Below are 25,486 nucleotides of genomic sequence, written 5' to 3' on the forward strand. Positions count from 1 at the left end.
TCACAAGCTTGTGTCCTACACATAGCCTGGGTCTCACCCACGGTGCCTTTGGTGAGGAGCTGTGGAATCTTGGATGTGCTCAGCAAATGTTTGTTTACCTAAAACTTTTTCTTTCTAGGTTGCGAGGTGAAAAAGGACCATTATTCCTATGTTTTATGTTGTGTTCTGTTTAATGCTTTAAGTCTATGTATTTACTGATTTAGTACAAATAAACCTAACTGTTAAAAAATTTTAAGGGGTGCCGGGTGGCTCAGTCAGTTAAGTGTCTGATTCTTGGTTTCGGCTCAGGTCATGATCTCACAGTTCGTGGCCTCGAGCCCCACATCGGGCTCTGCAGCCAACAGCGTGGAGGCTGCTTGGCGTTCTCTTTCTCTCCCTCTCTCTCTGGCCCTCCCGCACGTTCACTGTCTCTCTCAAAATAAGTATATAAACTTAAAAAATTCAAACCACAAGTGAGTACTAGTCAGTACTGACTAGTATCATCTGAAGCAGAATAAGGCTTATACTTAATTTTTCCTATTTGTGTAGTCAGGTAAATCTCATAAACTATCAGATGAAAACGTATGTGTATTACCACACGGAGACGAAGTCATAGGGAAAATAAAGCAAATAGGTGTTATCAATTCAAACTTGTACTCGAAAGGGGTGTACATTAGGATTAAGTTTTCTTCCAACCTGTTCCTCTCTCAGCTCCCCCCTTTCTGTTCAGGCAAGCCTGTTTTTGTCAAAAGGATTCAGAACCCTGAAGTCAGCTTCTACTTACGCACAATTTATATTCACACTGCCGCCAATACCTGTTGACTCTTTAAAAATGTCTCTCCGTGTTGAGGGAATAGTTGTCACTCAGCAAATACATCTTTTCTATTACTCGGTTCTGATAGAATGAGCTTCATTTGTTTGAAAACATTTTGAGAGCTGCCGTTGCTGTAACCATGTGAAGAAATATTATTAAGTTTAATTTTAATGTGTTCCTGAGGGAACTGGAAGCTTTTGCATTTATGCATTTTCAATATTCCTTTCTTAAGATATTGAAGGTCCTGTATTTAATTTTGCCTTAGGGACAGTGTTCACATAATTCAATTTAACAAATATTTATCTAGTGCTTAGTTTATCAAGCTCTGTATGCATGATAAAGGTAAGTATTTTATGGTGATGATAAACATTCAGATATATTTCCAAATGTTGCAGTAATCATGGAACATACAATGAAACAAATCAATAATGAAGCTCATTACTTTCTCTGAATATAAGCAGCCACTATTATGAAAATCTAAGGGTAAGCATAGTCGTTGAAATTAGCATACTGCTGGCAACAAAATGCTTATCTCCGTGTTATTTCTGTCGCATTTGCTTTTATATTACACGAAGGAAGTGTGCAAATCTTAGGCACTTAGAATAACTTGGACTTTTTCCAGACTGACGAGATGGACATAGTGTTTCTGGAAGAATAAATACACACTTCGTCATCATACTAGACATGATCAGCTCTCTATAGCCAAAGACCCTTCTGGGTGATTCTGGCTCTACTATGGAAAATCCTATGATCCCAGCCCTTTTCTTCTTGCCATCGCTGACTGGATCAGATCGTAAACCTGACCTACATTCAGCAGATCCGTAGGCTAGCCACCAACTTACAACATTGCCTGGCTTGGAAAGATGAGCTGGACCAAACAATTTAAATAACCTTGGCAATAAAAATAGCTTCAGCTCTACACCTGCAGTTCGTGCAATTTTTCCTTTAAGCCCTAGGTTACCTCCGCTTTAAAAATTCCCAACTTGATAAAGAGTGACACCGTCAGAAAAGATAAATGAGAGTCTCAACGTATTTGGTTAGGGTATGTTCTTAATATTATAAAGTCTAGGATGTTTAAAGAGCTCAGGATTCTGGAATTTCTACCCATATTTTGGCATCTTTGGTAATCTGTAATTCATTCTCCACGTCATCCTACACTTGTGAATGTCTGCATACTGTTGCAATTCATTCTGGGTGTGCATGTCAACATCTCAGTCCATGCAAGGGGGTCACTTTGGCTGGGATAAGTAGTGGCGGGCTTAGCTTTCCAATTTCAGTTGAAGTCTGGGACGTCTCAACGGCTATTACACCCGAGGCATGTGGGACACTTTCGCTGCATTTGGGGATTGGAGTGAAGCCATTTGGTTTAGTGCAGGTTGGTAAGCTTTACTTAAGTGACTGGGCCATTTAGAATGCTGTTGGTATGCTATATTTTTTCAAATAATGGCATTTTAAATTCTATCCCAGTTAAAACATTTTTTTCTCACGCAGATGTATCTCTGAAATTATAATATAAGCCAATAGGAAAAGTTGATTCCCAAGAGGTAGACGCATAAGAAATGAGGAGCCAAATCTTTAATTATTTATAGGTGATATAATTATCTATTATATAAATCCAAGAGGCTGATCTAAAAAAAAAAATATGGCCCAAATGAGAGTCAGGTTAGAGTTCGTTGAAAGGTAATTATAGGCATTTCTGCTGTCATACAATAAACATTCCTGAAAACACTGTTTTGCAAAGTTGCACATCAAATATCATACGGATTATGAGAAAAACAGAATTGAGGCAGACACACAAAACCTAGGAAAGTTTGTAACCGAGTAGTTACAAAAACAGGGGCAATCATCGTAAAATTTTAACCCATTTAAAAATGGTATCGTAAACAAAGAGCTTTACTATTAAAAGGTGACAGAACTTGGTAAAAGGTGGGTGTGAGAAACAGTTGAAACAAGGATAAGATGTCCAGAGATCAGGCTGAACTGTGCAGAGAACAGCCTCAAAACAAAGCAGGACCAAACTGGCCCCAAAGGAAAAAGTGCTGGGAGGGGCGTGCACACACAAATGCGCCCCTCCGCGGCCGGCTGCTTTAGCTGGTACAGAACAGCATGCTGGGAAAAATAGCATTTGATAATGTCACCTCCCCATTATGTTGACATCATTCTCTAGTTACCAAACATGAATGAGCCAGTTCATCTTACAGAAGCACACTTTGTAGCAAACAGGACTGTTGATTAAAAAATCAATTTTTTAAACTTACATGCCATCCATAGCCAGTTGTAAAAATAGTGGAAAAGAGATCCTGTTTACAATAATCACATCGCTGAAAAATACCTAGGAATATGCGCAATAAAGAGTGTCTGGAGTCTCTATGAAGATTCCCATAACACTTAACATGTAATTAAAAAAAAATTGGAAGATTTGGAAACACATACTGTGTTCCTGGATGGGAAGATTTAATATTGCACAGACGTCACTTCTAATCCAATGAGTTTATACATTTTACGTGGTTTCATGCAATCTGCCAGGTGGGGTTTGATACAGGATGTATTCTGTTTGCCCCTCCAGATCTTATCTCCACCCTCTGACCTTATGGAACAAATTAATAGTTTTCCATTGAGGCTTCCAATAGAGTTTACCAACGACAGAGTCGTGGCAGAGGTCTGGGGCTGGGGGCAGGGGTGTGGGGCAGGGGAAAGAGAGTGACCTTAGCATAATTTTTTCCATAGCACCCCTGTTGTGGCATGATTTTGAACTGTGGGTTTTTTAAAAATTTTTTAAATTTAGTTTTGAAAGAGAGAGAGAGCATGAGCAGGGGTAGGGCAGAGAGAGAAGGAGACACAGAATCTGAAGCAGGCTCCAGGCTCTGAGCTGTCAGCACAGAGCCCGAAGCCGGGCTTGAACTCACAGAGTGTGAGATCATGACCTGAGCTGAAGTCAGACACTTAACCGACTGAGCCACCCAGGCGCCCCTGAGCTGTGGTTTTTGAATGAAGACCCAACTCCAATCAAGAGGGTCTTGTCCACAAAAGTCTTCATGGACTCTCTTTTTCTAGTTTCTAGAAATTGTCCCCTTCTCCTTTTGGCTAGGAAGGCTAACAATTTCATTGTTACTACTCCTGAGTTACTATGCCCACATTGTATCTAGTACCAATCCTATGTCATTTTTAAATAATTAAACAGCTCACTAATTAAACATTTTATTATTTTATTTTATTTTATTTTATTTTATTTTATTTTATTTTATTTTATATTAGAGAGAGGGGAAGAGCGAGCAGGGAGGTGCAGAGAGAGAGGTAGAGAGAATCTCAAGCAGGCTCTGCACTGCCATCACAGAGCCCAATGTGGGACTTGAACTCATGAACCGTGAGATCATGACCTGAGCTGAAATCAAGAGGCGGATGCTTAACTGACTGAGCCACCCAGGTGCCTCACTAATTAAACATTTAATAAATCCACGGGAACCACCAGCAGTTGAGCAACATTCACTTATACCGTGATGCCATTTCCACATCTTCCCTCTGAACACAAATCTGTTATTTGTATTCTAGGAAGTTATTACATCTATGGATTGCTTCAAGCGCTACAATCATATTTGGCAAAAAGAGAAAGAAGAAACAATTATGACGGTTATTACAAAAAACCCCTTGCTTTCTGAATTTGAATCTCAGATTGTCTATTTTCAAAAGCTGGAGCAGGAAATTAATGCCGAGCCGGAGTACATCTGTGTGGGTGCCATTGCTCTGTACACAGGTTGGTTCGTTTTCTTTCATACAGTCATCAAAATTCAACTGTATTGTTCTGTCTCTTTACCTAGATTAGTATGCCAGAGAGTTCTAGCTGTCTTAAAGTTTTTATGGGCTTCAAGTTTTCAGACCAATTTGTAGATTTGTTTTTAATTCCCTTCTGCATAATTATATATTCTGGACTATTTTGAACACTTTGCTGCTAAACCTTGAAAATAAATGCTATTTCAGAGAAAGAGAATGAGTGTGTTGTATTTGCAATTAAAATGCACCCTTCCTTTAATAAATAATTGTAAACATTTGAGGCTAATCTTCAATGGTTTTGATATGTACCTTTTAAAGCATTTTTGAAATATGTTTCGTGTTGTTGTAAGACCAGCTTTATAAAATAAATGAATAAATGATGAGTAGGAAATCTAACTGTTTCCAGTTTAATTTTTTTTATGCACCACAAAGCTGTAAGTTGCAAAGTGTTTATTATTGGTGAACAGCAGTGCTCTGTTTTTTCATACTGGTTCAAGTTTTTCAAACTGAACTGTGGACATTTGGGTTTTACAGCTGACTTGAAGTTCACTCTGGCTGCTGAGACAAAGGCCTGGATGGTCGTCATCGGTCGTCACTGTAACAAAAAGTACAGGAGTGAGATGGAAAACATTTTGACACTTGTTGAAGAATTCAATAAAAAACTGAATCGTCAGATTAAAGACCTGGATGATATTCGGATTGCTATGGCAGCACTGAAAGAAATCCGGGAGCAGCAAATCTCCATTGACTTTCAAGTAGGACCTATTGAGGTAACTGATGGTTCATTATGGGAATAGCTCATCATGTTGAGTGATATTAGCTGAAGTATTGACTAGCCGTGGACTGTAGGGATGGTGGTTACAGATGGATGCTTAACGCAGGAATAATTTCAGTAATGATGATACCTAACCTTACAGGGCACCTTCTATGGGCCAGTTCTAGACCTTTGCCTGGCATCCAAAGTCCCTAACTGCAGAGCCTGAGAGGAGGATTTCTGTACAAGTGATCTACTGATAAGTGCTCATAGGAGAAGGGAGTGGGAGGGAAATAGGAATGATGAGGTCGGGTCGGAGGTGGGGGAGCTAAGGGAGGGTGTGAGCTTAGCTGTAGACAGATTTCCCACAGGGTGCTCTGGAGCATGAATTCCACACAGCTGCTCCCACTTTGAGGGAAGAGAGACGGCCCTTTGTACCCCTGAGACAGTTGGTTGTTGACCATCACCTCCCCAAGAGGAGACTCCCATTTAGCTGAGGACAGTTTTCCAGGGAAAGAGGCAGCTGCCATTACCCCAGACAGTACTCCTAGCAGTCAGGATGGGAATACTAGCTGGAAAACAGAACCTGGATGCAACTGTAGGGGAGGAAAAATTCTTCCTCCACCCTTCAAGATTCTCCAGTTGGTTTAAAACTTAAACTGACATGAGACCTACTAATAGGAGTAAAACCAGAGTTTTACTATGTGCACACAGAGGCCCAATAATGAAATTGAGACCTAAAGAAATGACCAAGGCAGGCCGTTTTTATGCTTTTCAGACAAAGAGACAATAAATCCGTGAGGAATTGACAGGATAAAGAAAACTGAACTTTGGGAGCTTCAGTTAGTAAGGAATTCTGAATAAGTTTTGGGCTGTGGTAGTAAATTAGTAAAAAGAAACAAGGGTTGTTATATAGCCTTCTCAGCTCTAAATGTCCTATCCCTGGTGATAAGGATGTTTCTTTACCTCCTGGTTCTGAGAGGCTGCCTTTCACACAGGAGATTTATTTCCTGGTTTCTGGAGAAAAAGTCGGGCAGCGTGTCAGAGAGTTCTTTTTGAATTGGCTACTTCTTAAGTGACTTTTATTCAAAATAATGTGCAAAGTGGCACATTTTGGTCCCTATAGGTACTAACAGTGTCCATTCGTGTATTAAGTCTGTATTAACACATTTAATCCTTACTCAACACCTCATTTAACATAAGGAAACCAAGGGTCAAAGAAATTATTCAGCTTGATATGTGTTACCCATTTCTTTTATAATTATGCTGTATCATATTTTCTCTCCTGTATGAAATTGTTTGCTCAGGAACGGATCACTGTATTATTCTTTTGAATGAAACCAGTATGATTATAGCATTAAAATGATTCCAGAAAAAAAAAAATGCCATTTTAGCACTTCATAACTTAAATGTCTGGACTTAAATTCTTAAAAATTTTTTTTTTATTAAGTTTATTTATTTATTTTGAGAGAAAGACAGAGAGAGTGAGCAGGAGAAGGGCAAAAAGAGGGAGAGAGAGAGAATTCCAAGCAGGCTTCATGCTGTCAGCATGGAGCCCCATGCGGGGGTCAAACTCACGAACCATGAGATCATGACCTGAGCCGAAACCAAGAGTTGGACGCCTAACTGACTGAACCACCCAGGTATCCCTGGACTTAAATTCTGATGGTGAGGATTGTACACCAGTCTCACATTTTCTGTGCCCCTCTTTGAATTTTGGAAAGTTTCAAATAACCATGAAAATGGTTCAGATAATTAAATGTTTGCACCTTTGCCGTATTGGGTCAGGAAAATCATGTGGCCCACTGTGCCCTTCTTGGGAATTGAAACATAAGATAAAGAGTCCCTGCTTTGTGTAGAACCAGGAGCGTCCCTGGGCATTTGAAGGGAAGGCCCAGTAACTGACACCCCTGTTTCCCCCTGTCTGAGCATTCAGACAAAACTGTAGTCAAATAGTCAAGGTAAAAATGCAACCCTTTGTTCCTGATAGAACTTATTTGGAAGACATGGCTTAGTGTACAACTCCCATATTCCCATTACCACCCAAATCCATGCACACACACTACTTGTGACGACTACATCCCAGAATTGTTGAACTTATTCGTGCGTCAGAAGCAGAATCGAAAAGCTGCAGGCCCCTCTATTACCCTGCTTTACTCTATTTAAAAAAAAAAATTTAATGCTTTATTTTTGAGGGAGAGAGACAGAGAGAGAGCGAGCGTGCATGAGAGGTAGAGGGGCAGAGAGAGAGGGAGACACAGAATCGGAAGCAGTCTCCGGGCTCCGAGCTGTCAGCACAGAGCCTGACATGGGGCTTGAACTCACGAACCGTGAGATCGTGACATGAGCCGAAGTCGGACGCTTCACTGAGCCATTCAGGCACCCCACCCTGCTTCACTCTATTGACACTGGAGGGCAGACCAGTGGGTTGCCTTCAAGGAGGAAGAAGAAAGAGGGAGAAAGGCACTGGGCTAGGCTTGCCCCCATCAAGTCTTTTACCCAAATTAATGATCAGGTATTCGTTCCATCTGTATGTAGAGAACTAATGCCAGGAGAGGAGGGCAGAGATATTTAGGGAAAATCCTTTCTCATGAAAACCAAACTCTTTTAGCCAAGAGAGTAGTCGAGGATTTTGCATCTTGAGGTCAATGACTGGGCTCAGGCTTTGATGCAACAGTACCCTTGTGTGTCTTACTATTGGAACCTCTTACCAACAAAATGAAATGGGATAGAGTTAAAACCCTGATTTATTTTATTATGCTAATATTAGCAGTTAGATTATCTTATGTTTTTCATCTCGAAGTCTTCAAATACAACTTAGGGGCCTAAATAAAAATACCTTTTATTTGCATAATGGTTTATAGTTTTTGAAATTCATTTAAAATGATATTTGTGGATATTCACAAAAATCCTGTGAAGCAGCCAGGAATTTTCTCATTTTACCGTAGAGGAAACTGAAGCTTAGGGGCTCGGTTGCTCATTTAAGCTTTTATGGTTTGCACGAAGGAAAGAACTCTCGGGGTAGTTTCCCTATCATACTGATCTTTTCCATTCTATCACTTTAATAAGTGAGTGAGTAGATTTACGCATCTGACTGGCAGAAATTAAATTTTCCTTCTTTTGTGTAGGAATCCTATGCCCTGCTTAACAAATACGGTCTTCTCATAACAAAGGAAGAGATGGACAAAGTTGATACTCTGCGCTATTCTTGGGAGAAGCTTCTGACACGTGCCAGTGAAGTTCAGAACGAATTAGTCTCACTGCAGCCCCGTTTCAGGAAGGAGCTAATTAGTACCGTGGAGGTCTTCCTCCGAGACTGTCACCACTTCTATTTGGACTATGATTTGGTACAACTCTGGTTTTTCCTGTTTGTATTTTTGGGAAGAGTCAATAGAGCCGGCAAAGTGCATAAAGATTCTATGCCAAGTTTCATGACTCTCCCTAGGAATGGGAGTTTCATTTTCATGAGAGCAATCCAGGAAATGAGGAATCTAAAAGTGCAATCCATATTATATCATTGGTCTGTTCCTGAAGTTGTTTGGTAGCTTTCTAACTTTGTGTGGCCAAATCCTGTTCGCATGTGGTTAAATGTCATCCTTCTGCAGCTTTCCCTAGTTCCACAAACACTGTAGAGCACCCAGCGTGTGGCAGGCACCGCCCTTGGTGCGGAACACACCAACGTGGACAAGACAGATGCCGTTCCTGTTTTAGTCCTTCATTTATGAGTTTTAGTGCAGACTCTTCTGCACTAGGAGTATGTGCACTAAGACCCACTTTTTTTTTTTTTTTTTTTTAAATTTTTTTTTTGAATGTTTATTTATTTTTGGGACAGAGAGAGACAGAGCATGAACGGGGGAGGGGCAGAGAGAGAGGGAGACACAGAATCGGAAACAGGCTCCAGGCTCTGAGCCATCAGCTCAGAGCCCGACGCGGGGCTCGAACTCCCGGACCGCGAGATCGTGACCTGGCTGAAGTCGGACGCTTAACCGACTGCGCCACCCAGGCGCCCCTAAGACCCACTTCTAACCGATCATAATACACTAGAGAAAGGAAATATGTGACGGGTACAGTTTGTACCTGTTAAGTAGGAACACACAAGACCACAAAGTTAACGAAGTTATGAGGTTGGATCCATGCACTAACATGGATGAAACAGCACAGAAGTCCACGTATTGAAGGTGTTCTAATGTAGGAAAGCCCGACTGGAATGTTAAGATTCCATGTCACTCTGCAAATAAATATTAGAATGGTAAAATCTGTGAGTTCTGTGGCATTGGTGTTTTAGTTCAAAACCAGGCATGATACGTGCTCCCTATAGACTGCTTACTGACCCTTCCTCGCCTGGTCGCCTAAGAAATGAGAAGTACTCATTTTTACTTTTAAGAATTTCCTGAAATTAGAAGGTGTGGTATTAACTTGGCTTTTTTTACTTGAAAATATTTCCAAATGAGTCACTTCCCTGAGTCCTTTTCTACAATTAAAGAACGAAGTTTCCTAACATTGATGTGACGTGAATGAAAACTAGCTTTGATGTGCATATACTTGGAGCTCATGAAATTTGAATACAACACTTCCTTTTATTTTGTGTTTAACTCTTTGTTTCAGAATGGTCCAATGGCTAGTGGCTTAAAACCCCAGGAAGCCAGTGATAGGCTTATCATATTTCAGGTAATCTTTTTGGTTTCTATGACCTTCTACACAACCAAAACCTTAACATGTTTTAGACACATACGTTTTTTCCCCTTAATATAGAAAAGCCTATTGTGGAATATTTTTAAAAATTGTGATTTGGGATAATTATATTTGGAGATGGTGTCTATTTAATTAACTATAGTTATTTACTATTCTTATTTACATGTGCTCTGAAATCATACATGTTTGCTTATTTGCCAGTTTTTAAGTTTACCTGTTTATTCATGTGTAAATCATCTTGCTGAGTTTTCACTGGTGTTTTCTTTAGAATCAATTTGATAATATCTATCGGAAATACATCACCTATACTGGAGGAGAGGAGCTCTTTGGACTGCCAGTTACTCCATATCCTCAGCTTCTTGAAATAAAGAAGCAATTAAATCTTCTACAGAAAATATACTCTTTATACAACAGCGTCATAGAAACTGTAAATAGCTATCATGAGATGCTTTGGTCGGAAGTGAATATTGAAAAAATCAACAAGGAACTTTCAGAGTTCCAGAACAGGTGAGAAATTAAATGTTTAGCATGCCCCGAGCTATTGAATCTTAAATGCTTTCTTCTTTGATAAACTGTCAAGTTCTCTTTTCACTCCCAGATGTTTTGAAAGCACATCAGGCTGCATTGCTGTTGTCCGTTGACGTCACCCTTGTCAGACGCTATTTATTAATTACCCCTGTGTGTACGTGATAAGACAAACGCGTCCTTTAAACCTGGATGAATTTTGTCAGGGGCTCTTCTGCATCTTGGAGGGAGCTGATCTCTCTTTATACTACACTTATCAAACATTTGAAGTTTATGTGAGATGACTTCCTGTAATAAAAGCAAGAGCCCTATGATTTAAGTGTTGAACCCAAAGAAAATACAGGGTCATTTGTTGTGTTTTTTGGTTGTCAGCCTGATACACTCCGCTGTGCTTTGTACTTAGGAGGATCTCAATACATGTTTGTAGAATTGAATTGAATTGGGAGGCACCTCCGTCATTTAAAATAATGCCTTTTTACCCAGCTAAGTGTTACGAGGGAATTGAAAAAAAAAAAAACAACACCAAACTTTCCCAATTGGGAGGAGCAGTTTTCTCTAATGTAAAAGTATGTTAGATTAACAGATATCATTTGAATCATGAGATTTGAAAGTGTGGTAGGTATTTGAAATGACTGTTTTTTGATAGAATGCTATTAGACAAGCTTGGAGTGGAGACACTCAGGCTCATCTTTGAATGACCATTCACGGTGACTCCCTTTGCAGGTGTCGGAAGCTACCCCGGGCCTTGAAGGACTGGCAGGCTTTCTTGGATCTGAAGAAGACCATTGATGATTTCAGTGAGTGTTGCCCACTCCTGGAGCACATGGCCAGTAAGGCCATGATGGACAGGCACTGGGAAAGGATAGCTGCTCTCACTGGCCATAATCTGGATGTGGGGAATGAAACTTTTAAGTTAAGAAATATCATGGAGGCACCTCTTCTGAAATACAAAGAAGAAATAGAGGTACAGTTCATAGGATTACCTGATGTGGTGGGAGATTGGAAGGTCTCATGGGATTTATTTTGACAGTATTCCTACATTATGGAATGTTGGACCAGTAAACCATATCAGGACAATTAAAACTCTTCTGGGCATCCAGCTATTCATTCCTTCAACACATGTTTGCATGACAGGTTCTGTGTTAAGTGCTGGGGACATACAGATGCTTTCCTTCATTCATAGATCATTAAATAACTTGCATAGTTAAATAATATACACAAATAAGGAAGGGTATAGTTACACAATGTGGTAAATACCATTGAAGTAAAAAGCATCTGTTCTATGACAGCCCATAGTAATGGGGTTGACCTGTTTGGGGTGATGGGTGGTAAAGGTAGGGAAGTTGAGACACATGCCCATGACTGCTGGGGAGGGAATGTGCTCGTGTGGTGAGGCTGAGGGACTTGGAAAGGGCAAAGAAGACAATGTCAGGCATGTGGAACAGCATGTGTGAAGGGTCTGAAGTGTGTTTGGGAACCAGAGGGAACACCAGGGTGGAGAGACCAATGGGGAGCCGTCTGGGAGATATATTTTGAGCAGAGATGACATGGTTAGATTTGAATTTTGTAAAGATCACTGTGGTAACTGTGTGGAGGAAGGATTGGGGGAGGGCAAGTGAGAATGATGGGAAAACCAACTAGGGGATTATAAGAATATCCCAGACAAGAGACAATGGTGTGTTGGATGAGGGGGCAGGTAGTGAAGCTGGAGAAGGGAGAAAAGATCAACAAGATCATCAGAAGGTAGAGCCGGGTAGAATCTGGCAAGAGAGGGAACATGGTAGGAGAAACAATCTAGGGTAAACCTTAGATTTCCTGCTGAGAGATCAAGGTGGATGATGGTGCTTATCACGGAGATAGGGAATTACTGGAAGGGAATCAGTTGAGCGACAAATGCAAAGAGCTTAATTTGGGGCATGAGTTTGATATTTCACAGAATGTGTTTGGGATTCCCTTGGTTAGATCCAAACACAGAGGCCCAATAGGCAAATGGATGGGGGCCTTACCGGGAGATACAAGAGGTTACAGACTGTGTGGGCATACATGAGCTCATGCAGAGAGGGAGTGCAGCATGAGACGAGAAGATGCAAGGATGGGGCTTGACTAATGGTCCAGGAAAAAGCGTGGCTGCAGAGGAGACTGGGAAAGTGGAGGGAGACCTGGAAGAAGTCAGGTTTCTCTTCATTTTCTCCTCTCATACCGCATCGATTTGGCTCTAGAGTTAAATCAGAGACACGTTAAATTTTGGGTCTTTGATTAGAGTTTCAAAATTTACAAGGTTATCACACATGTGTTTTTTTTTTTTATCCAAATGGAGATATAATTGACATATAACATTGTGTAAGTTGAAGGTATATAACATATTGGTTTGATACATTTATATTGTGGCATGATTGCCATTGGAGTGTTAGCTAACACCTGGGTTATGCCACATAATGATCATTTCTTCTAGTGGTGGTAGCAATTAAGCTCTAGTCTATTAGGAAGTTTAATATTTATGATACAGTTTTGTTGTCTATTATCACTGTACTGTGTGTTAGATTTCCAACATCTCTTCTGTTCCCCCATCCCTGGCCTCTGGTAACTACCACTCTACCCTCTGTTTTTTTGAGGGTTCCACATATAAGGGATAGCATATGGTATTTTTACTTGTCTGACTTATCTCAGCCTAATGCCCTCAAGGTCTACCCACGTTGTCACAAACGTCAGGATGTCCTTTCTCACGGTGTTCCGTTGTTGCGTACCTTTTCTGTCATCTTTCTCTCTGGAAGAGTTTGGTGGGAAATTTTACAAACTAAGGTTCTGTTACTTAGTAATGCATCTTCATCTCTCTCCCTAAATCTCGATCTATATACATATACACCATTTGTTATATTGCATTTTAGAGCTGGGCGGGAAAAGTATTTTTAGATACGTATGAAGCAAATAGTGAGGCTAGGACCTCTGCTGAATCTGGACTGTTCACGAAGGACGTGTGACTTTCATGTGGTAAAGCTAGAGCTTGCAATTTTAATAGGACATCTGTATCAGTGCGGTGAAAGAGAGAGACATCGAGCACAAGCTGAAGCAAGTGATGAACGAGTGGGACAGCAAAACATTCACATTTGGCAGCTTTAAAGCCCGTGGAGAGCTCCTCTTGCGGGGAGACAGCACCTCAGAAATCATCACCAGCATGGAGGACAGCTTGATGTTGCTAGGCTCTCTACTGAGCAACAGGTAGGAAGTCCGTCCATCTTTCCCCTGAGATGTGGGAACCACCGCAACAAACGTTTTAAGGGAAATTCATATTAAACGATGCAGCAATGGCCCCCATACAATTTATTTAACATTAAAAATCCGTGTTTTAATTTTAGCCCTTGGCACAGCATGTGTAATGCTGTTTTTATTTCATTATCCTCTACTGTGGGATGTGTCTGAGACCATCAACTGGACAAAATAATGCAACATGTAATTAGCCGCTTGGATCTTGCGGAACATTTCAACTTTGCAGCTGACAAGCCTCACCGCACAGCTGACAGCTTGACGGGCTCCGGAGTCCAGGGGAAATTAGGCTGAGCTTCAGAATAATCGTTCTACTTGGGAAATCGTTGTGCCAACATCTGTGGACTAGAAACTCTTAGTTGTGTACATACTTTAATGAGATGACAGATTAAGATAGAGAGTGAATTTAATTCATAAAGAGAAATAAAACAGCACAGACCGATACGAGTCTAACACTTCTGTTTGACAGTTAACTGCAAAACCATCATGCTTTGGATGCACATGCCTTAGACTCATGAGCTTAACATTTCCTTGGTTCCTTGCTTCCCTTTGCTCCTCCTGAAATAATTTTTTGTTCACCAGGATCTTCTCAGATATATGATAATTGTGTAGCATGTGGGTATCATTGAGATACGAGTTTACTGCATTCTGTTTTTCGAATGTCAGTCTCTTCTGCGTGTATATGTATATGAATAAGTTTAATGTAGGGATTAATAACCACTTAATACTGTTTGATAAAAATTTCTCTTCTTCACTTTTGCTTGGTACACCCAAGTGTTTGAAGTGAGTAATATGGGATATAAAATTCGGTCTTAGAGATTTAGACCATTGGTAACCTTGACTCTGAAGTACCTAGGATTTGGTGAGTTTGAATGAATTTGGTTGCCATTCATACCCAAATAAATGAAGGACAGATGGAAAATAACACATCCTAGGGAGGTAGAAAATGAACACATACAAATTAAGTAAAAATTACTATGTTAGGGATGGGGAAACTGTCCTTACCGATGGCAGTGAATCCACAGATGAGAGTTGTGTGAGGAACACATATTCAGTACAAATTTATTGAACACCTACTATGTGCCATACACTTTTCTAGGTGCTATGGACAGAAGAGCAAATCAAACAATGTTCTCTGTTGCTATGGAACTGCATTCTAGTGAAAAGCGTAAATTAAAAAAAAAAAACCCAGAAAGATGTGGAATATTAAAACAGTCTGTTTCACAATTAGGACTGTGGGAATGAAAATTTTATTAATGAATATGACTAATATTTGAGAAAGATTTAAGTCCATAGTCTGTTGGAATGGAGGGCTCCCTAAGGGCGAAGAAAAAGGAAAAACAGTGACAGGGAGTACAATTATTAGAATTTTGTCTGCAAATAATAGAAGCACCTCGTGAAACATTGCCTGCACAAAACTGAAGTTTATGCGGCTCTCACGTAAAAGAAGCTCCACGGTTGATGGTTCAGGGTAGAGAGCAGGCTCCACCTCATCATCAGGGACCTAAGCTTTATCAGGCTCCCCTTCTGTCTTTTCCAGGGGTGGCCCTTCCCCTTACTTCCCCTTCCATACAATGCTGCCACCCACTTCTTACCCAAGAGAGTGGTCCTCACTTGGCTGTTTACTGGACGCCTGGGGAACTTAAATCCCAGTGCCTGGGCCACATCTCACACTGATTGAATTGGAGTCTCTTGGGGGTGGGACCCAGGCAGGCCTGAGTAGGGCTTTTTTTTTTTTTAATGTTTATTTATTTTTGACAGAGAGAGTGACAGAGCATGAGTGGGGGAGGGTCAGAGAGAGAGGGAGACACAGAATCGGAAGCAGGCTCCAGGCTCCGAGCTGTCAGCACAGAGCCCGCGCGGGGCTTGAACTCACAAACCGCGAGATCATGACCTGAGCCGAAGTCGGATGCTCAACCGACTGAGCCACCCTGGTGCCCAGGTCCAAGTAGTTTTTAATGTCTGCTGGATGTCCCCAAAGTACAGCCAAGGTTGGGAGCTACTGATGTGGAACTTAGTCCCGGCCCTGCCCATTGCTGCAGAGGAGGCTGGGAAATTCAGTATTTTAACTGGGCACTTACGTTTCCAGGTAGAAATGGGGTCCTATATCTAAAGAGAAAAGGAAAAAAACACTGGAAGGCCATGATCCGTTTCTCTCTCAAGAATGAAAAAGGGAAGATAGATTAACTATAGGAGAGGCTAAAGAGTGACTATCAGAGTATTACACGTAGACATGCATGAGCCCTAACACATACACACACAAGCACACGCACATGCACACGCACACACACACACATACACACACGAGTGGGTGGTTTTGAGTGGCTGGGAAGTTGGAAAGAGACCCAGAAAGGGGGAGGCTAGAGAGAGATTGCAGGTATTAACATGTCTGAAAGTTGAATTGGTTGTTTGATCCCCACCAGTGTCTCTGTAATTGCCCCATAGTATGTGAGAAACCAGAGAGAGTCGCTGGAGAAGACACAAAGGTCAGCAGAGAGACTATTACTCGCTTGGCTGTAGCAACAATGACCCCAATTTTATTACTCTAGCAGTTGTGTGGAATCAAGTCTAATGCCTGATCTGCTCCTCAGATGACACATCTCCCACCTGTTTATGCTCTGGATCAAAACAGGAAAAGTCGAACAATGTCCAGTAAATGATGATGATTTAGCCACTTGGTAGCATCATTAAAAAAAAATAAGTTTATTTATTTGAGAGAGAGAGAGAGAAAGAGAGTGAGAGAGAAGGTGTGAGAAAGAATCGTGGCGGGGCAGAGAGAATCCCAAGCAGGCTCTGCACTGTTAGCCCAGAGCCCGACGCGGGGCTCGATCCCATGAACCGTGAGGTCATGACCTGAGCTGAAATTAAGGCCTAGATGCTGACCTGACTGAGCCTCCCGGGTGCCCCAAGTAGCATCATTTTCAAAACCAGCACAACATAATCCCAGTTGTAAAGAAACAGGTAAAAATTAGGATTAGATAAAATCTTTTAGTTTGAAAACAACAACAATAGAAAAGAAAACACCAAAAAAACCTCCCAAATGCCGACTGTGTTTTTCATTTTAGGTACAATATGCCGTTCAAGGCCCAGATCCAAAAATGGGTGCAGCACCTTTCCAACTCAGCAGACATCACTGAGAGCTGGATGGCGGTGCAGAACTTGTGGATTTACTTAGAAGCTGTCTTCGTGGGAGGAGATATTGCCAAGCAGCTTCCCAAGGTTTCAGAGTTTGCCTTATGGTTTCATCAGGGTTTTAACTCAGAGAATTCTCTAATAACTAATAATTCCTTCAAAAATGCAATACTTGGGGCGCCTGGGTGGCGCAGTCGGTTAAGCGTCCGACTTCAGCCAGGTCACGATCTCGCGGTCCGTGAGTTCGAGCCCCGCGTCGGGCTCTGGGCTGATGGCTCAGAGCCTGGAGCCTGTTTCCGATTCTGTGTCTCCCTCTCTCTCTGCCCCTCCCCCGTTCATGCTCTGTCTCTCTCTGTCCCAAAAATAAATAAGCGTTGAAAAAAAAAAATAAATAAAAACAAAAATGCAATACTATTTCAATTTCTCTGGAGCCACACCCTCCCCAATGTTTTCGTTGTTGTTGTTGAACTGTTTTATAAGGAGAGAGCGATTGTGGAAACGTAAGGGTGTGAAGGCTACAAAACCGTGTGGTTTTGTGGGAAACAGAGGGTTAAAAAAGAAAAGGAGTGTCTGCATAATTGATACACTTTAGGTAATTTGAAGGTAGAATTTGGGAACAGTGAGGAATTATGGCGTAGTTATCTCGACAATGGCAGAATAATTTGTTCTGTTACTACTGACAGTTTAAAACAACTCACGCTATATGATTCACCCAATTATATCTGTACTGGAAAACTGGGGGGGTGGAAACAGGCAGAAAAAAGAAACTCCAGAACAAAAAGGCCCTCTTCTCAAGACTGTGGAACATGTTTTTTTCTCATCAAATTTAATCATCTTATGGGGAATATGGAATGCAGTATTTTGAAATTTTTATCAAAAACATTTTTCTTACCAAATCTCAAGGATTCTTATTCAACTACCTTAAATCGTTTGCAAAATTATAATGTTTTAATGATATATTTGAGTTTTAGAAACACGGTTGTGTTGAGTGTTTTTTTTGCTCAGTCTTCCTAGCTGTCCCTGTGGTGAGTTTTCAGTTTCATTACAGAGGATGGATCTGTTAGCCGATGTATTTTTCACCTACCAGTGGAATGTATCCACACACTGAAACTTTAAGTATTTATTTACTTATTTCTTTATTTCTGCTTTTATATTTGGGCATGTTTTTCTTCTTGCTGGGTGGTGGGGAATCTCAAATTGGATGTAATACTGGCAACTTTCACATTCAATATTCAAGGAGCTCGGTGGGGTCTCTTGCTCTCATATTTGATAGTACATGCTTATTGGTAAACTACAGAAAGTTTTAGGGAAGAAGGAAAACCTTATTTCTATTCTCTCAAAGTCCTCTGCGCATTTTCAATTTTTTTTCTGAAAAAAAAAAAAATCTATGTTTAAAAATTTCACGGTATTAGGGTTATACCGTAATTAGTTTTGTATCTTATTTTTAAATGTTTTCATTTCTAAATATACAAACAATTCAGTGCTCAGTGTAGAAAACTTGAAAAACATAAAATTCACTTCATTTAGGGATAACTGGCAAAAACACTTGGGAGTGCTTTTCTCTTCCAAGCTGTCTCATATTGTATTTTCATTTCTGTGTCTGTCTTCTGCTTTCAGTTAACATAATGGGGGGACCTTATTTAAGAAAGGGGGTGGGATGGTGCAAAAGGAGAATCGAAATAGAACATGTGTGACATTTTAGGCATGTAAAGTTGGGATATCCAGACTGGGGAGAAATCTGGCCTCAGCAGAAGGTATGTGAGATGCGCTTTCCTTGAGATCACAGATGTGTCCAAGTGGGCTTTGTTACCTCGTTCTTGTAGGAAGCCAAGCGCTTTTCCAACATCGATAAATCTTGGGTGAAGATTATGACTCGGGCTCATGAAATGCCAAATGTGGTTCAGTGTTGTGTTGGAGATGAGACCATGGGGCAGCTGTTACCGCACTTGCTGGACCAGTTGGAAATGTGCCAGAAATCCCTCACTGGGTAAGTTTACTGGCTTTGTGAAGGCCCCCTTAGCGTCCTAGAGATGAAAGGGATCAGAGGGACTAGACAGCATTAGCCATATTGATTTTCTTTTGCTAAAACGTAATTCGTGTCTGATGTTGTTGCATAGATAAAACCGGTAGCTTGGAGTCTCATATTATCTCCAAGCCCTTGCTGGATTTGTTCTGATGTTGGAATAATAGGACTCAGGGCTTCTTCCATCCACTGGGACAAAGTCTTGCAAATTCTCATATAGTCCTTGCCTTTTAGAACGGATACAGCTACTTTCCTGATTTTCTTCTTGGATAAGCATCTGAAGAGTCAAAATATTTCATTAGGTGCAACCAAGAACAATATGAACAGTGTAATGTACACAAGTAGTCAAGATTATACAGAAACAAGAGCCTCATGTATCTATCAGTGTATACACACACACACACACACACACACACACGTGCACACACACACACGTGTATAGGAGGCGGGGTGAATTCCAAGAGTAACATATATTTTTCTTTTCTTTCCCTTTGGCTAATCAAGATAAATCATGTAAGCAGAAATATGTTGAATAGTAGTGAATATTCCAAAAACAGTTAACTACACATGGTTTTCTGTATTTTTTATTTTTATTGAGATATAATTGACATACAGCATTACATTAGTTTCAGGTATGCAACATAGTGGTTTGAGATTTGTATATATTGCAAAATAATGACCACCATAAGTCTAGTTAACGTCCATCGTAACGTGCATAGTTACAAACTATTTTTCTTGTAATGAGAACTTTCAAGATCTACTTTCTTAGCAGCTTTCAAATATGAAATAGAGTATTTTCAACTATAGTCACCATGCTGTAAAATATATCCCCATGACTTATTTATATTATAGCTGGAATATACATGCTTTTAAATATCTCCTCTTTCTCTTTCACTCTTATGTGGATCCTGAGAAACTTAACAGAAGACCATGGGGAAGAGGAAGGGGGAAAAAAGTTACAGAGAGGGAAGGAGGCAAACCATAAGAGACTCTTAAAAACTGAGAATAAACTGAGGGTTGATGGGGGGTGGAAGGGAGGGGAAAGTGGGTGATGGGCATTGAGGAGGGCACCTGTTGGGATGAGCACTGGGTGTTGTATGGAAACCAATGTGACAATAAATTTCATATTAAAAAAATAAGTATCTCCCCTTTAACCATTTTTTTTAAATTATTTTTTACTTTAGGGAGAGAGAGAGAGAGAGAGAGCATGAGCAGGGGAGAGGGGCGGGGGGGGGGTGGTGGGAATCCCAGCAAGCTCCACATTCAGCACAGATCCTGGCACGGGGCTCGATACCCTGACCCCGGGATCATGACCTGTGCTACAATCAAGAGTTGGACACTTAATTGGCTGAGCTACCCAGGTGTCCCTAAATATCCCCCCTTCAATCTTAGAATAGTCAGTATGTATGGAGAAATTTAGGATAAACTGTTGGTTATGTACTGGTCAGAGTTCTCTAGAGAAATAGAATCAGTAGGGTGTGTATACACATGGTTGGGGGTGGAGAGAGAGAGAGAGAGAGAGAGAGAGAGAGAGAGAGAGAGAAGAAGAGAAGAAGAGAGAGAGAGACTGAGGGAGAGAGATGTGATGGAGGAGACTGGCAAGTTCAAATCTACAGGGAAGGCTGGCAGCCTGGAGACACAGGGATGACCTGCTTCAGTTAAAGCCCAAAGGCAGTCTGCTGGCAAAATTCCTTCTTCTAGGGGCTGTCAGTCTTTTTTTCTTTAGGCTTTTGCCTGATTGGTTGAGGCCCACCCACATTATGAAGGATAATCTGCTTTATTCAAAGTCTTCTGATTAAATGTTAATCTTAGCTAAAAATACCTTTACACTGGGGTGCCTGGTGGCTCAGTTGGTTAAGCATCTGACTCTTGGTTTCGGCTCAGGTCATGATCTCATGGTTTGTGGGTTCGAGCCCTGTGTCAGGCTCTGCAGCTGGCAGCATGGAGCCTGCTTGGACTTCTCTCTCTTCCTCTCTCTTTCTGCCCCTGCCCTGCTCACTCTCTCTCTGTCTCTCTCAAAATAAGTAAATAAACTTTAAAATGAAAACCTTCACAGAAACATCTAGAACAAAGTTTGACCAGATGCGTGGGTACCGTGGCCCAGCCAAGTTGACACATAAAATTCCCTGTCACGATCATCTGTAGTCACGAGTGGGAGCAGCATCAGAGATGCTAATTGTGCTGAGATGTACATTGACACTGACATGCCACATATTCTGAGCTTTTGACTCCAACTAAATGATGATGTCTCCTTGGCTAACTCTGGGAGATGGATGCCCCCTCCCCATACCAACGCCCCCATGTTCTCACGACCTACAACAGTACCTATAACACCACCTGTGACTAGGCAGCTGTCTTGTGCACTGAGCAACCGAGGGCACCTAAGCCAGGCTGTGCTCAGAGTCATGGGTGGTGGTTAAAATTCTGAGCCTCAAATGGCACTTTGGAAGGATCTCTGTGAAGTAGAAGTGTTGCTTAAACTTGAACCAAAAACGTGACCTGTATGGTAACATGTAAGGGAGGGGGCTTGCTTACTTATGCTTGGCTGGTTAAGTGGCTTTTGAGGTGGCTGCTGGAAAATAATAAAGTAATGAGAAAATTAAGGTGAAAGGAAAGGATAAAAACCAAAGATGGTAAACTTGTCTCAAAAAGAAGCTATAAATGGACCTCAGATTCAGAGACCAAAGGCTTTTTTTCCCAGGGACAAAGGAAAGAGTGATGTACGATTAGGTATAGCATTCATACGATGCATAAAATGAAAGGTTCCAGTTGCTCGGGAAAACAACATTTTTTTTTTTGTTTTGTTTTAAATTGACACCTTGGACGATACTCTATTGTGCATTCTCTATAATGGGAACACTCAGCAGAATCCTCACCTGCTTGCTTTACCCCAGTGTGAGTCAAGTGGGAGACATTATGATAGAATGGCTTGATCCAGGGAAGTCGCGATGGGATGCCTGCACACTCTTCAGGAACTCCTTCATGAATATCACTGGTATATCCAAGTTAACAGAGGATATGGGGCAGTGTGAAATGTGAGGGATGTTAAGCCCTGACAAGAATCTAGGTGATAGACCACTGGCACTGCTGGTTAAAGACAAATCCATAGACTTTGGTGTTCAGCTGGGAGGATGATGAAGTTGGCATGCTTTTAGGAAAGTTGAAGAGCCTAAACAAGACCATGCCTAGATGGATGTCTATCCCACTACATGTGGAGGCAGGTTCAGTAGGAGGTGGAACAAGGACCGAGATTTTCCTTGGCAAATATTTGCAAGTTTACTCTAATCTAGGTGATGGGCATCCCAACAGCTTATGCCATGGGCCTATGCTAATACTTTTCCTTTAGAAAATTGTCCTGTGAAGACATTATTAAGCACGAAGATCATAGGCAATTAAAGCATCGTCGGTAAAGCACCCTTTAAATGTTAACTTTAAAGCAAAACCATTTGCAAGCAAATCCTTCAAAATAACTTTTTAGAAAAATAGGTTTTCAGGTATGAATGATTTGATATGTTTCATAAAATTATTGAATCAAGTCAAGTAACTGTTGAAGGACATTTGACAAAAGAAGAATTTTTGTAAAAAAGAAAGAAGAGAGAGGGAAATAAACCGTAAGAGATTCTTAAAGATAGAGAACAAACTGAGGGTTGATGGAGGGAGGTGGATGGGGGATGGGCTAGATGGGTGATGGGTCCTGAGGAGGGCACTTGTTATAATGAGCCCTGGGTGTTGTATGTAAGTGATGAATCACTGAATTCTACTCCTGAAACCAATATTGCACTGAATGTTAGCTAACTAGAATTTAAAGAAAAATGTGAGGGGCGCCTGGGTGTCTCATTCGGTTAGGCGTCCAAATCTTGATTTCAAGTCAGGTCGTGATCTCAGGGTTTGTGAGATCGAACCCTGTGTGCGGCTCTGTGCTGACACTTTGGAGCCTGCTTGGTGTTTTCTCTCTCCCTCTCTCTCTGCCCCTCCCCCGCTTGTGTTATCTCTTCTCAAAATAAATACATAAGCATTTAAAAAATTTGATCAGCCGATTAAGCGTTTGACTTCAGCTCAGGTTATGACCTTGTAGTTGGTGAGTTCAAGCCCTGTGTTGGGCTCTGTGCTGACAGCTCAGAGCCTGGAGCCTGCTTCAGATTCTGTGTGTCCCTCTCTCTGCCTCTCCCCTGATCACACCCTCTTTCTCTCTCAAAATAAATACACATTAAAAAAAAGAACAAGGAATAAGGAATTCTTTTCTCAATAAAGAATAAAGATCAAGCTTCTACAAATAAGATGGATTGGGATATTTAAAATAAAACTAGCCTATTTAAAGTAAGGAAAATAAAAAGCTAAAAACAAACAACATAAAACACTATGAGCACAGGGGTGCATGGGCGGCTCAGTCGGTTAAGCATCTGACTTCGGCTCAGGTCGTGATCTCAAGGTGTGTGAGTTCGAGCCCTGCATCAGGCTCTGTGCTGACAAGCTCGGAGCCCGGAGCCTGCTTCGGATTCTGTCTCCGTGTCTCTCTGCCCCTTTCCCAGTCATGCTCTGTCTCTCCCTCTCTCAAAAGTAAATAAATGTTCAAAAAACCCAAACAAACACGAGCATAAAAGCAAGAGTTTAAGAAAATGAGGGGGATGTAAACAGAGACTCTTTGGGCAGTGTTGTCCTGCCCCCTCTTTGAGGCCAGATTTTGTGCCTTTTCACGTGCCCAAAGTGAATAAATCCGAATTGCCAAAAGCAATAGTTTGTAGTGTGTATTTTACTGATTGTTCCATGAGAGCTCAGGAGGAAGATTACACCACATACAGAAAGCTCGTCCAGCACCCGGAGCACCTCTTGTAGCATAGTCTATCCTTCTGTTTCCTTCCTTTCTTTGCCTCTTTCAGCCTCTGAAAAAAGTCCTGTCTTCTGTCTTAAGGAATTTAGCTCTTGCCCTCATGCTGGGCATACCATTCACCAAAACAGAAGTCCAGCAGTTGACTAAATATGGGCAGCCAAGTGTCCCGCTTGCATGCCCTCAAGGGCACCAGCTGGCTCAGCTTCTGGTGCACACTGTCCTTGGTAAAAACCCTACCGTCCTATGAAGAGAGTCTGCTTCTGTGAAATAAGAATATTTCCCTCATGATTTTACACAGGAAACAAATAATAATACACGTGGCGAGGAAGGAATAGAAATTTTTCAGACAGACAACACTTGAAAAGGATTTCTGGTAAGGTTTCAAAAACAAATTACAATGAAAACTATAGTAAGTATATCAAAGGATGCAAGAAAATGAAGGTACAGAGGTATTAGTATGAAAATAACAGGGGTGCCTGGGTGACTCAGTCGGTTGAGCGTCCGACTTCGGCTCAGGTCATGCTCTCACAGTTCGTGAGTTCAAGCCCCGTGTTGGGCTCTGTGCTGACAGCTCAGAGCCCGGAGCCTGCTTCGGATTCTGTGTCTCCTCCTCTCTCTGCCCCTCCTCCGCTCATGCTCTGTCTCTCAAAATTAAACGTTAAAAAAAATAACAGGAAAAATATATCCATCACACAAAGAAACACCATAAAGTAAAGCAAATATAGAAACGAAATACAGAAACAAAAGCACAGTTGAAAATTCTCTGGGTTTCAGTAATTCCTGGAGGCAGAGAATAGTGCCAGGGCCCCTTCACACAGTTTATTCAGAGCTAGATTTTGCCTTCTGCTTCGGTAATGGATTCATTGCATTCTTTAAGATACAATTCCAAGAATGAGATGCACCCTTCAGCTGACACAGCGCTGTGCTTGCAACAAGACCACCCCCCCACCCCCTCCAAAACTCCCTGAGTGTGATCGCTTCCGTCCTCCACCAAGAAAGTACAAGCTTTTCCAGATTACCTCAAGGGTATGCATTACACTCGTGAAAGATGAAGAAACTCTCCTATCAGTTCTGGAAAAAATATTTGTTTTTCATCCAAATACGGAATGCTACTAGGCAAGATTAGTAAGAACCACAGGACAAAAACATCGAACAGTGTGTGGGAAAATTTGATTGTCTCACAATCCTTCCCCCTTCTCGCTGTCCCGATGAGTTTATTTCTAGAAAGGCCTGCTTTGTGTGTTTATAAAGCTTCTCTTTTCCTCTCCACTTAGGTACTTGGAGAAAAAACGTCTTTGCTTTCCTCGCTTCTTCTTTGTCTCGGACCCCGCCCTTCTGGAGATCCTGGGGCAGGCATCAGACACACACACGATACAAGCCCATTTGCTGAACGTGTTTGACAACATCAAAACTGTGAAGTTCCATGAAAAGGTTTGCCTAATTCTAACTGCTGGCCGGCAATTGCCATATCTTAAACTTCCCTTGTCTTCGTACAATCGCTCTCTGATGCTGTGTTTGCATAGGGTTACTCCCAGCTAGTGATTAAAAACAAACTTTTGGGCCCAATGTGCCTTCAGAATTGTGTGATTTCTTACTATCCGAAGTGTAAATTTGAAGAACAGTGTGAATATGATTAGGGATGCATCGTATGTAGCATTCATGGTTTTACATGCCAAGTTAGCTGTTGCGAAATTCAACGAAACAAAGAAA

General features: G+C 41.3%; 1 protein-coding gene across 1 annotated transcript in view; it reads left to right on the forward strand.

Annotated features, from left to right (window-relative positions):
* Positions 1-25,486, forward strand: part of DNAH5 (dynein axonemal heavy chain 5) — a 231,275-nt gene that overhangs the window by 58,008 nt on the left and 147,781 nt on the right. Inside the window, exons 23-32 of the mRNA XM_047077331.1 lie at positions 4,343-4,544; positions 5,096-5,331; positions 8,444-8,662; positions 9,921-9,983; positions 10,276-10,514; positions 11,256-11,496; positions 13,549-13,748; positions 16,859-17,012; positions 18,749-18,912; positions 25,051-25,207. Coding sequence (XP_046933287.1) covers positions 4,343-4,544; positions 5,096-5,331; positions 8,444-8,662; positions 9,921-9,983; positions 10,276-10,514; positions 11,256-11,496; positions 13,549-13,748; positions 16,859-17,012; positions 18,749-18,912; positions 25,051-25,207 — 1,875 coding nt within the window. The remainder of the gene's footprint in view (positions 1-4,342; positions 4,545-5,095; positions 5,332-8,443; positions 8,663-9,920; positions 9,984-10,275; positions 10,515-11,255; positions 11,497-13,548; positions 13,749-16,858; positions 17,013-18,748; positions 18,913-25,050; positions 25,208-25,486) is intronic.

This window comes from Lynx rufus, unplaced genomic scaffold, assembly GCF_022079265.1.
Source record: "Lynx rufus isolate CCGP_SWC_20201006 ecotype Redwood Valley unplaced genomic scaffold, mLynRuf1.p SCAF_1, whole genome shotgun sequence".
Taxonomy (NCBI): Eukaryota; Metazoa; Chordata; class Mammalia; order Carnivora; family Felidae; genus Lynx; species Lynx rufus.